This window comes from Mytilus edulis, chromosome 11, assembly GCF_963676685.1.
Source record: "Mytilus edulis chromosome 11, xbMytEdul2.2, whole genome shotgun sequence".
Classification (NCBI taxonomy): Eukaryota; Metazoa; Mollusca; class Bivalvia; order Mytilida; family Mytilidae; genus Mytilus; species Mytilus edulis.
This window is the reverse complement of record NC_092354.1, coordinates 47,380,526-47,394,210: the sequence shown is the minus strand read 5'-3', so window position 1 is coordinate 47,394,210 and position 13,685 is coordinate 47,380,526. Positions and strand designations below refer to the sequence as shown.

General features: G+C 32.3%; 1 protein-coding gene across 1 annotated transcript; it reads left to right on the top strand.

Moving 5' to 3' along the window:
* Positions 1-3,743: 3,743 nt before the first annotated feature.
* Positions 3,744-12,481, top strand: LOC139494867 (aplysianin-A-like). Its single transcript, XM_071283025.1, has 7 exons — positions 3,744-3,964; positions 4,339-4,536; positions 5,271-5,463; positions 6,223-6,327; positions 8,540-8,755; positions 9,397-9,502; positions 11,792-12,481. Exons 1-7 carry the CDS (start codon positions 3,838-3,840, stop codon positions 12,464-12,466), a joined length of 1,620 nt encoding a protein of 539 aa, XP_071139126.1. The 5' UTR covers positions 3,744-3,837; the 3' UTR covers positions 12,467-12,481.
* Positions 12,482-13,685: the final 1,204 nt, after the last annotated feature.

Genomic DNA, 13,685 nt, shown 5'->3' with positions numbered 1-13,685 from the left:
ACAAAAAGAGACAACAACCCGACCAAAGGGTAAACATAGACATAGCTCACCAATTGGTCTTCAACGTAGCGCGAAAATCCTGACACAGAGGCGGGCTTAAGCCCTAAAACAAAATTGTATACTAGTCCAGCGAAAATGAGACCTTAGTAAAAACTGACAAAACCAAACGCTTGACTACATCAAATAACATAACAATAGGAAATCAACACTCATATTTCAAACTCGGTAAAGAACATATATTTTGCAAAGAATCGGCGGCTAAAACCTAATTTTATAGCTAGCTTAACTTTCAACTTCTATGACAGTTCACTCTATATACATAGTTCCGTTACATTGGTTAAAAATTGGGTGAGCAACCAAAAAAGACGCAATTGGTTAGATCGACACATATTCGGATCATTTAAAAGTCCTCACAAACTATTATACATAGAAATTGAATAATGGACAACCCAACCCAAACCAAAAAAAAATATGTTATCGGGCTCTATTTTACAGTATGTATGATTTTGTAACTTTTTGCAGTCCTAGGTAGAATGATTTTTTTTCAAATATTGACATCTTACGCTCATCATACTGTATCGAACATTTGAAATAGTTACAGTTGTTTTTTTAGAGCTAAAATCAAAAATTATAAGCCTGGTATCTTTGGTGAGTGTTTTGTTTGTACAAGAATACTATAACAATTTAAATAGAAGAAAGATGAAAAAACGAAACCTTCTTACTATATTGTTTTATCATTTTTTTAATGTATAAGCACCACATTTCCCTATGTAAAATCGGTTGTCACGACATATTGTATATTCAAGTATTATGTCCTTTTATACCTTTTCACCCAAGATTAACCTAAACAAAGCTTCCACTTGTATTTTTGTCCATCTGATGAGTTAAGCCTTTTTCAACTGATTTGTATAGTTCGTTCTTATGTTGTACTGTTATACCACTGTCCCAGGTTAGGGGGGGGGGGGGTTGGAATCCCGCTAACATGTTTAACCCCGCCACATTATTTATGTATGTGCCTGTCCCAAGTCAGGAGCCTGTAACTCAGTGGTTGTCGTTTGTTTATGTGTTACATATTTGTTTTTCGTTCATTTTTTTTATATAAATAAGGCCGTCAGTTTTCTCGTTTGAATTGTTTTACATTGTCTTATCGGGGCCTTTTATAGCTGACTATACGGTGTGGGCTTTGCTCATTGTTGAAGACTGTACGGTGTCCTATAGTTGTAAATGTCTGTGTCATTTTTGGCAATCATACAACATCTTCTTTTTTATAAAGCTGTTTAAAAAAAACACAAACTTATAATGAACAACAGGTGTTCTAAAAATTCATTTGTTTAAAAAATTTCAAACTCATGCAAAGAATTAAGTGACAGTTTTCTTTCTTTTTTAACGTATGTTTATAAAAAACTGTCAATCTAAATCCTGTTCGTAACAAGTTTAATATGCAATACTGTTCGCCTACCGAAAGTTGCTTACATCTACAACATTTGCAACTCTGGTGGAAAGTTGTCTCATTGTGAATCTAACCACGTTCTCTTTATATTCATAATTAGAAACGATACATGTAGTCATATATAAATATGTATATTGGCTAGATGTATTAGGGGGAAGGGTTGAGGTCACTAAAACATGTTTAATCCTGCCGCATTTTTGCCCCTGTCGCAAGTCAGGAGCTTCTGGCCTTTGTTAGTTTTGTTACATGATACATATATCAACAAGAGACTATAAGCAGTTACTGATTTGCCAGCTCCAGACATCAATTAAACTGATTAAAAGATTATGCCTTCGTTATATGAAAATCAAGTACAATCCCTCACGTTAGGGATTTAGAATCATACCATCATAAAATATATGAGAAAGACATAACCTTTATCATGCCAACAAATGGTTTTAGAATAAATAATAAATTATTGGAAATGATTTTATTATGCTTGAAAAAAAAGCGCGTGTTGAAACGGTTCGATAAAAACTGATTAAGCAGGATGGTTTCTATAAAACAGAGCGAACTTTTATGGACATAAGACATGACTGAGTTAGATGAAGGCATTACGCGTAATATATATCCGACTGAAAGAAGAAATCGACGTTGTTTTAGTTCACATTTAGCTCAAAATAAAAGAGCAATCTTATGATTAAATCACATTACAGTACCCTTTTATGATTTCCTAAAAAAATTTGTTAGTGTTAAATTGCATTAAAATATGTATGCTACAGTAGTTAACCGATGATCAAATTTCGTAACTCCATTAGAAGGACACATCACGGTAACACCATAAAACTACAGAAATCGCAAGAAGTGCAAAGTAAGAACAACCGGATGTGACGACAGGGTAACATTACCTGTGTCCTGTCTGTTAAACCTTTATCGACAAAATCAAATTAAACAGTTGACAGTAACAACAAATGACTAAGATAAAGTTTCTGTGTTCAATGTTTTCTATACCAAGTTTATAATCGCAAATTTGGTAGTTGAAAAATGGCTTAATTAGAGATCTGCTTACCCGTCCGGAGCACATGAGATCACCCCCAGTTTTTTGGTGGGGTTTGTGTTGCTTAGTCTGTAGTTTTTTTTATGTTGTGTCTTCTGTACTATTGTTTGCCTGTTTGTCTTTTTATTTTAGCCATGGCGTTGTGAGTTTTTTTTCGATCTATGAGTTTGACTGTCCCTCTGGTATTTTTCGGCCCCCTTTTAGAGGATACGAATTTAAATCTTACGTTTGACGTTTGACGCATGCTTAACGATGGACAAAACAAGGATTCGAACATCTCAGATGTTTGTATAGGCTTTGAAAAACAAAGATTTTTTTTTTTTATTATAACAAAATATAAAAAGTGATCAGTATATAATCAAACAAATTATACTTATTTATATTATTTATCTAACTTGAAACCAGATTTCGTGTGACAATTGACTAACCGGTAGTATCTATAAATCGTCTTCACAAAACCTTATCTTACAAAAAAAGAGACTCTATATAAAACACAAAATTGCGCAAGTTTAAATACCAATATATTGGATTGAAACAATCCTCTCTGGTACTGAACAAAGTAGATTGTATCAAAAACTAGAATTGAATTCACTTCCCTCGGTAACATACTTGTCGCCTTTAGACATGTACAAATGCATATAAGACATATACAGACTTATGTACTAGTAGTAGAAAAGTATGACTTTAAAAAAAAAACTTAAATGAACCTAGCTTTTAGGACATAAAATAACTATCTACTCGAAGACTACGGATAATTTTTATCATGCTCTGATTGATATAGCTATCAATAGACCAATGAAATTAACTTACTAAAAGTTCGCGCTTCTGCAAGAGCTAAAACCTACTTCCGGTTTGACGGTAAAATCAGCTAAGAATATGAAAGATTTTGAGCATATGTGGACCTAAATTTATAATTAACGAAAGGAGATAAAACTAAACACAGGTAGGAAATTCTGAGAAAATTCCAATAACCTTGAACCCGGAAACTTAGTTAAATTCATATTTGTTACTTAAACTATATCGATAGCAAAAACACAACTGTCACACATAATTCTATATGTAATACAACTATAAACCGCTTAAATTCTACATCAAAATAGCATTTAACACAAACTTAAGACTATTTATTACAGTGTATTTAATGTGAACATCGTCAACAAATGTTGTTTTTTTTCTCTCTAAACACGTGATTTTCTTATTGATGTGATTGGTTTAAAGCGAAGTTCTTAAAACATACACTATGCACCGAAATTGCAGTTGTTTTTTAGCAATCGTACATCATCTCCTCTTTTACATTGTTACAATAATATTTTTCAAAGCTCATAATCGAGACTGCATTAACCTCGAGACGATGAAAACAACGTCTCTCCGATCTGTTTTACTGCAGTTAGTTATAATAATTCTGATATTTCAACCAGTTTGTTTAGGATATAAAAAACACATTTTAAAGAATGCTCGTGGCAGGGGAAGTACTGAAGGTAAGGTTTCCTTTGTTTAATTGCCTACCGGTTGAGAGAATGTGTGTACAGCAAATTTCTAAATTTGAAAAAAATCAAATAAAAAACAACGGTCTGATCGATAGGAAAAAAAATAAATTGAAAACAAATATGATAGAAAACAAGGACAACCACTGAAGCTTATGGCAAGGTCATATTGAATGCAGTTATGTTACCACTGATTGGATACAATATTCAAACATCTTATCAAGGTTTCAAATGGATAGCCTTTAGATATTTTATAATATATTCTCCTCTTAAAACATTTGGTTATTAGTAATAGTAGTGATCATACCTCACTGCCAATCACATTGCATACAAAGTATTAATTATACAAATGAATATAATAATTTTAGAACCAAAATGTGACGATATAGCCATAGTTGGAGCAGGTATAGCCGGTACGTACGCTGCATGGCGACTGAGACATCAAAATAAACGAATATCTATATACGAATACTCAGACCGGGTCGGAGGAAGATTGTACACAGTACAGTTCCCAGATATCCCAGATATAAATGTAGAGTTGGGTGGGATGAGATATTTACGGAGATGTAAGTTTAAAACTATTGATATACTTATTTATTTATATTAGAAAATAGCACTGTATCATGTTTATGTCATAAAACATGACACAAACATGTTACAGATATACTCAGGTTAAATTCATTAAAATCTAAAAACTGAAAATTGATACTATAAGTCAGAAGAGCATTAGTTAAGTAACGAAATAAGCTAACTTTATTTATAGCTTATGGTAGACCTTTCCATGATGTTTGATTCATATAAAAAAAAAAATGGCTGAAAAAAGCTGACTTAGACTTGTACCTTATATTTCCAAAGGTATTATTTGGGTCTTTAATCGAAAAAAATACATCTATAGTCTTCTTAAAATTTGGTAAATGATATTGAAGTTTCATATGAGAGGAAAAAGGTAGTTATTGGCCAAAACTCTAAAACTTTAAGTCGTGTGTGTGTGTTTAGTTTTATTGGTTTGTTCTAATAATAGTTTTCTAATATTGTTTTGTGTTTACTCGCTGAACGTGTTACATTATTATTTGCGGGTCAATGACCCCCTACCTGAATTTTCTGGCTACGATATATACCAATTAGTGGCTTGAGGTTTTTTCCGCTCTTTCGTATGACTGTTGTCTCTTTGACACATTCCTCTTTTCCGTTTTTGATTTTGACTATGCACTCGGGCTTTTCAGTGTTTTATTTGATAACTACTTGATTTAAAACTTTATGATTTTTAGTTTCATAATCTGTTTATTGATATACTTTTTAGCACATGCATTACTACACGACACCATACAACAGTTAGGGCTTCCGGTCAAAAGATTCGATTTAGGTTCTGGACCATCACCTGACACCACTGTCTATGTACGAGGAGTCCACTTGCGGTTTGACGAATTGGGTGGTAATAAAACCCCATACAGACTGCGACCCAACGAAAAGAAAACAGTTAGTCAACTAACATGGTATATATTTTAAACAAATAAATAGGTGTAGAGGTAATGGTTTGGAAAACTGATAGAAAATACAATGAAATCTTGAATAATAGGTACAAATTAGGGTTTAAAAGAGAAAATGTCCATGGAATATTATAATAAGAAGTAAAGAGAAAGAACCACCTTGAAAGGATTGGTTATGACTATAGAAACCATAGTTTCGCCCAGCAATTAATAAAAGCGACCATTACGAAAAGACAAAATGTGAAACAAACTAGGATCACATGCAATTAAGTTTGATGATTGCGTTTAATGAAATCACCTATAAAAATCAAATTGGTTTACAGTGCACATGCATCATGAATAAATTTTAGATAAAACTAACAAAAATATATTGATGCACTTAACATAAGAACAAAATGGAAAGCTAGTGTAAAACAGAAATCAAGGTCTAAGGAAAATCCAAGCTTAAAATATATGAGCATTTGTGTACGATCTTAATAAAAGGTTAAAGGAAAGATCAGCAGACAAGACCGTGAGTGGTGTGAGATTGACTCTTGTAACTTTTTTCATTTGAGTGTCACTGGTGCTTATTGCGTAGACGAAAAAAGTGTGCAAAATTCTAATCCTGATGTATGTGATGAGTTAATCTATATGCAGTTGTAGTTTTCATGACATCAACGCGCATAGGGATATACTTAAAAGAATATTTCACTGGTGTCTGGCAAATAATAACTCCTTACATAATACAAATAAAAGTGATGATCTATTTTTTATCGTTCAAATAAGGGAGGTGTTTAGGAATTACACCGATGTGCTTACAACCAATGTTCCAGACGCTGATAAAAAGTTTTTCGTCAGAGATAGAAGTGGAGTACTCATGTATAAACAAAGGTATGTGTTTATTATGAAGTTTGATGACGTTTAAAAAAAATTCTTTAATATGGAATAAATTAACGATCATATTTATATACAGATTGCAAAACAAAATATGTTGGTCATACGCACTTTAAACCTGATAAAAGAAATTTGATACATCGAACGGCATTGTATATTGCCATGCAAAAAGTATAATGTAAACCAACTTATTTTCGCGACTTTTGCGAGTAGAAAAAAAAACGCGAATTTAAATCGTCGCGAATATGTAAAACTTCAATTATTCCTTATTAAACTTTATCAAGTAAATCAGAAAATCGCGAAATTAAATACCCGCGAAGTGGTCAAGAAAGGGTAGAACGCGAAATAAAGTATCCGCGAAAATAAGTTGGTTTACAGTAATACTGAGTGAAGTCTTTTTTACGCCATAAGTTATGAATAATGAAGAAATAGGCTTTTTACCGTAAATTGCTGTTCACAAATTGTTCGATATAATTGAATTTCATGATGTATCGATTTGATGTACGATTTCAAAATTCAAGTTCATATGAGTACATTTTGTAGATTTTTCATAATGTTTTTACCATCTTCATTTTGAAGCGACTATTGTGCATTAGTTTAAAGTAGAGCGTTAGCTAGGTGATAAACAAACTTGAAAAATGCAACATAACTGCAAGTGTTCTTTATGTACGTGACTGTTACAACAACGCATGACATATTGAAAGCTTGATCTAACTTATAGTGTCCTTGTTTAATAATCAAAAGGAAATATTATAATTGGAATGCAATGTTTCGTGTTTAAAGGGTGTTTTGTGTGTGATGTTTGTTCACATTTATTAAGGAAGTCGGGGTGCAATATGTTTTGTTTAATATATAACAGTCGCGAAAATACGTTGTTTTACAGTATTGAAAAATTTTAAAAAAGACAAAGAAGCATATCTAGAATATTTATCTTTTTTCTTACTGATATTGTCAAAGAGAATCCAGTCTGCACTCCTGTCGTCTAGGTTGGTCTATTTTCATCTTTTTAAAATTCCTTGTGCTAATTCAGTATCAATAGCCTTCTTAAACATTTTTAATTGTTATGCCTCTTTAGCAATGCGTACATCAAATGAGAAGAGAGATAGAAAAATACAGCGTCATGACACTGCTTAATTATTTTTTCTATACTATATTGAGAATCGTGAATGGCGTACGACTAGATATGATTAGTTACATCGATGTAATTTGAAATCTCATTGCCATAAAACCAGGTTCAACCTACCAATTTTCATAGATGTACTGTACAATGACAGGAATATGGCAGTTGACGTCAAATACTGTGGATTCATTATCATTCGTTAGATACCAATTGTTGTGGTTTTCGTGGATATATGAGCACCACAGCCTGTATGTAGACTTTGGCATAACCGCGAAATCAAGTATCGACAAAACAAAGTTTTCCTCAATCTACGAAAATGGGTACCAACGAAAATAAATGAACTCACATTAGTCAGTTTCTGTGTTAGTTGGTATTGGATTTTGCTGCAGTTCATTTTGTAGTTTGTAGCCCGAAATTTTTCTAGAGCTTAATCGACGTATGACTATCGAACAGCGGTATACTATTGTTGCCTTTTTTATGTAACTGTCACATTGACAACCATACCACATTTTAATATTGGTATATTATCAGACAAATGGGAGTAGTATCTATATATTTATATTCCTCGATGAAAAAGTAAGAGGTAAGAAGAAAAACAATATGCCTGCTCCCTCAGTTAGTATCGTTTTGTAAAAGTGATCGTGTGCTAAGGTGTTCAACATCCCTGACTTTCGTCGATCTTGGTTCCAGTATTACAATGTATGACAACTGATGAAGGATACTCTAGAAAGGCGCTCCTGGCGCATAAATATAGTGTTATTGTCATTAGAACCCATGTTGGAAATTGATTTGAATATTTCATTAGTATTCAAAACTAAACAGAAACATTCTCGTTTTAATAGGCGCTAATTTTTCAGTCATATATTTTCCAAAACAAATATTCGACGTGTGTATATAAAAGGAGAATTTTCTATGATTTTGTCTTCAGCTTATTGACAATCTAAATATATATATATATATATATATATATATGTATATTCCAATATAGTTTGATTATACACTTTTTGCTGGATTACACTAATGGTAAGAACAGTTTTCTACGGAACTGAGATATTGCTTAATTCTAAGGTCCAAACGTTTTTTTTCCAGTGTCGAGTCTTTGTTTCATAAATATTTAAGCGCTGAGGCACAAAAGTACATCAAAGAAACTACTGCATTTTTTACATTATTAACGGAAGATAGTGCCTCACTTGCAGTTCAAACAGCACCACCGTCTACAAAAAGTGAGGAAGTTTTGACTGTGGCAACGGGATTTTCTTCTATTCCTAATGAATTACTTCGACGATTTTTACATGCAGGTGAAAGGTGAGATTTATTTGGATCATTAACAATCTACACATGTATTCTGTACAGCGGTTGTTTTTAAAAGGGAGGCGTTGTTCCCTATGAAAAATAAATATATTAAATAAATCATGAGGTTATTTGTTTGAACACGCATTTTTCTACCGTGAAACGTGCATGTAAAAAAAAAAACCTGATCAACTAATTTCATATAACAAATATTCGGTTCTATCAAAAAACACCGTTTTTAATTGATACTGAAGATTCGTTATCTAATTTAACACTGGCGTAGCCGGTTAAAATGTTTTGATATATTTTTATGATAATATCGTTAACTCACACCACAAACAGTTTACATGTAGTAATGACAAGCAGATCGAATTATTTTTAATCTGAACTATAGGAAGACTCGTGCCTATCAAAACAGAAGTCGAATAGTTAAGTTCACATTCTTATCTGAGTAACTATCTTATACTTTCAATTTTTCTGACAAATGTTTATGTTAAGGGACATATTAAAACTAATATGTACTATCAAATAATTAAATATATGACAAAATTAAATAGGCTGATTATATCGGCAATACGTCATATCTTCTCTCATATTTGCATATTATGTCAAACATAATTAAATAAAATATTGCTATTTCAATGAATTTGTTGAAGGCATTCTATCAAGTATAATCATGACCTCAAGGCCATCAGGAAAAGACGAGACGGATATTACAACTTATTTTTCGAACCTACGTTTTCCAATAGCAGGGATACAACGGTAATTTATGTCATGGCTGTAATAATTTAAGCGTAAACAACCAGTTATTACCCATCTTTTTCTTCTTTCATGCACTAGTCAGGAATATGGCAGTTCGTTTTCAATTGGCCGTTTCAGAATCTTAAGGACTATGGGTAGTTTCATTGTTCGTACCCCAAAATAAAAAAAACGTCACGACATTGGTTGAATTTCCATTGTTTATGACATTTTTAACCAATCGCGACGTTTTGGTGTACACTTTTGAAAATATTACCCAGGATGCATTAGATTCTGAAACGGCGAATTGTTTCGTTGATTGATATGTTTAATTTTGTCAGTTATTAAGGACTTTCCCTTTATAAGTTTTCCTTGGAATTTGGTGTTTTTGTTTTGAGATACATTTACATATGATACAAATCCTTAATGTGTTCCAAATATGTATATGCTTTGAATACCTATTGAATATTACGATATAGCTATGTAGAGAAATATTTTGTAGTCGTTTCTTTTTTTTTTATCTAAAATTGTTGGTAGTCCACTTAGAAATACGCTATTAGTTGACGTTGTTATGTAGTTCATTAATGTTTCTCGTTTCTTGTTTTTATATAAATTTGACCATTTGTTTTCCAGTTTGAATGGTTTTACACTAATATTTTTTTGGGCCCTTTATAGCTTGCTGTTCGGTGTGAGCCAAGGCTCCGCGTTAAAGGTCGTACCTTGACCTATAATGGTTTACTTTTATAAATGGTTACTTGTCTCATTGGCACTCATACCACATCTTCCTATATTTTGTTAAATGAACATTTTTAAGAAGATTAAGTTTGCTTAGTCTTCATAGTTTTCTGTTTTGTGTTCTGTTCTATTGACTGTTATTTGTACTTTCGCTGTGTTTGAATCTTTTTCCTTTTTTTATATTTCTATTCGTCTGTTTGTTTTGTTAACCCATTGTTACCATTATAATGAGGTTTATCAGACATACAGGTGAGAGGTTTACCTAGCTATACAACTATCGTTAATCCGCCATTATTTTATATACTGTATTCCTGTACCAAGCCAGGAATATGACAGCTGTTTTATATTTGTTTGATTTAAACTTTTCTTCGGTTTTCTGTATTTTGTTGTTTACTTTTTTCTTGTCGTTTTCAATATAAAATAAGAAGATGCAGTATGAATTCCAATGAGACAACTATACGACAAAAAGTTTATTGTCGGCTAATATGTTAAAACATCCCTTTGTTATCTTTCACATTTCATTCACGATGTATAGAGTATAATTTGAGAGAAAAACAATTGCCAAGAGAATCTGAGATTATAAAAGATGAGAACCATCATTATCCTTTGCTCATACAGATATATCTTATGTCCAAAAACAAATACATTAACAAACAGATAAATTTAAAAAGAAGGTATCCCGCACAATTTGATTAAACCAAACAATCCATCAAAAGCAACCAACATAACGACAGGAAGAACAGACTTAGTACACGAATTTTCAGATAAATTTTTTGGATTAAACTTGGTTTTAGCGCTAGCTTTACATCACACTCGAAAGATAATAATGTTTTGTATTATTGGATGTTTTTTTCTTGTATATAGTACAGTCTTTCGATGTAAATGATAGTGTATATGCCATATGCACACTTAGCCCTGCATCAGAATTAGTAACTGATTTCAATATAATACATTTTTGTAATTGTTATAAAATACATCAAATAACATAAAAACAAACCTAACCTCGATTTATATCTAATTGTTATAAACTTACCTGTGACGTCACTTTTTGTGGCGTTGATTTATTCGTTATTCTATTATGCTGTTTTGAGTAGCGGTGTAAATTTACTTCAGGTATTCGTTGTTATTCTGTGGTTAGCATTTTTAAATAGACTAGTCTATTGTTTGATTATGTATTTATCTCTCCTCAGTATTTCTGCATTTATTTATATTGAGTTATTGTCATGAAGTGTTGTCATTTTTGCGGTATGTTTAACATTGTAAGGTTTGGTTAGCCACAAAACCAGGTTCAACCAACCAATTGTGGTTCAACTTTTTACTATTTTAATATGAGCATCAGAGATCAGTCTTATTAATACGAAAAGCGCGTCTGAGGTATTAAATTATATGCCTTGTACCTTTGATAACTATTAAGACAGCCACAATCCATATCAAAACAGAAATATCAGGCCAATATCAAAGCATTATATGTACAACCACTATTAATTGGTAGATGGTTATATTTTGTATAATATATTATAAACATTTGAAACATCGTTTTGTATTATTCATAAAGAAAAGTTTCTGTTTTTATTTCAGTCAAAATGCACAATTAAAAAGTGTGCAAAGAAAGTCATCCTTGCAACCAATAGATTGTCACTCGAAAAACTGGACTGGCAGGGTCTTTACCAACCTCTTATTAGAGAATATTTGACCAAAGCAGTAAAAGATATTCCCGCAGCAAAGCTTTATTTCAGTTATGATTATCCATGGTGGAGGAAATCTCCGGTTTATTCTGACTATATAAGATCAGACACTCCGTTTAGAAAAACGTACGATTTCGGTACATCAACTCTTAGTCCCCCCAAGTCTGTACTGCAGGTTATGTACGCAGATACAAGTGTATCTTACTGGGCGGAATTATTGAACAGAGCGAATGGAAACGAAACTTCTGAAAATGGAACTGAACTAGATCAAGTAACAAGGAAGTATTTGTCTGATATATATCGAATTCCTATCAACACTATACCACGACCTACAAATGCTGCTTGGATGGTTTGGAAGAATTATCCATACGGTGGTGCATGGCAGACATGGAGGCCAGGATATATATTGCCGATAGTTGAAATGGCAATGACAAAACCTTCAGTCAGTGATGATGTCTTTGTGGTTTCAAATGCTTTTAATGTTCGTTCTTTTTCATATTGGAGTAACGGGGCTTTACAGTCTGTTGAGCTAGCTATGCCCTATTTTGGTTTGAAACGTATTAAATAATAAATCTTTAACACCAAACTACTAGTATACATTCATATTTAGCCCTACAAGCGGTTAAAAACTATGCCATGTAAACGATATATCACAGACAGTCGTGTTAAAAAAGAGGGACGAAAGATACCAAAAGGGACAGTCAAACTCAGAAATCTAAAATAAACTGACAACGCCATGGCTAAAAATGAAAAAGACAAACAGACAAACAATAGTACACATGACACAACATAGAAAACTAGAGAATAAACAACACGAACCCCACCAAAAACTAGGGGTGATCTCAGGTGCTCCGGAAGGGTAAGCAGATCCTGTTAAGATATCCAAATTATTATAAATATTGATACAATTTGTTTACGGTGTCTGCATCATGGGATTAACAAAAAAAAAAGAAATAATTACATTGAGAATAACAAAAAACAGCAGCGTGTTAATTGCCCCCTCAACATAGAGAGAGGTGATCGGTTACAATGCAAATTTCCATATCAGATAGACATAATTTCTAAACAAAATTTATCAATATGTTTTCGAACTTTTACAAAACATTTCTCATACAAGTTTTTGATACATATTTCAGACGCAAAAATGTAGGATTGAGAGTGCTTAAAATTAATGAAGAACTATTTAGGAATGCGAATGTGAATTTTAACCAATTGTTTACAGTGTAATGCCATCCCTCTACTTGCGTTTTGAGGCATAAAACATAAAGAAATAAACTTTGAAAGGGTATACAAACAATAACAAATAATTTTATCAATTAACTAGTTTTTAGGTGAATTTTCAGCCGTGAGGTATTTCGATCCATTAAACTCTTTATATAAGCGACTTTTTCATGACTTGTCACTCCACTATTCAGTCCCTTCCTTTTGAAAGTCGATGATTCATTAAAGATGATCAGGATGAGGGAGAAATCAAGATGACGATTTGTTGTTTTACAACCTGAATCGGAGAGATCGCGAATATGATGGATTTCTTTGTTTAATTAATGTCATAAACAGTTAAATAGTGAACTTATAGTCTAGTTTACACCGTATTGTAAAGTGTTAAATTCATAATGGAAATTACACGAATTACCGTTGGTATTGAACATGTTAAATTGTCATTTTAGTTTTGATGTAAAATGACGGTAACGTCTATTGTAACGGAATAAAGTATAACTGGTAATTTTTTTTTTTTAAAGGTCTAGCGGCAAATAAATGCGTTTCATTAGCATATGGAACAGTCAATC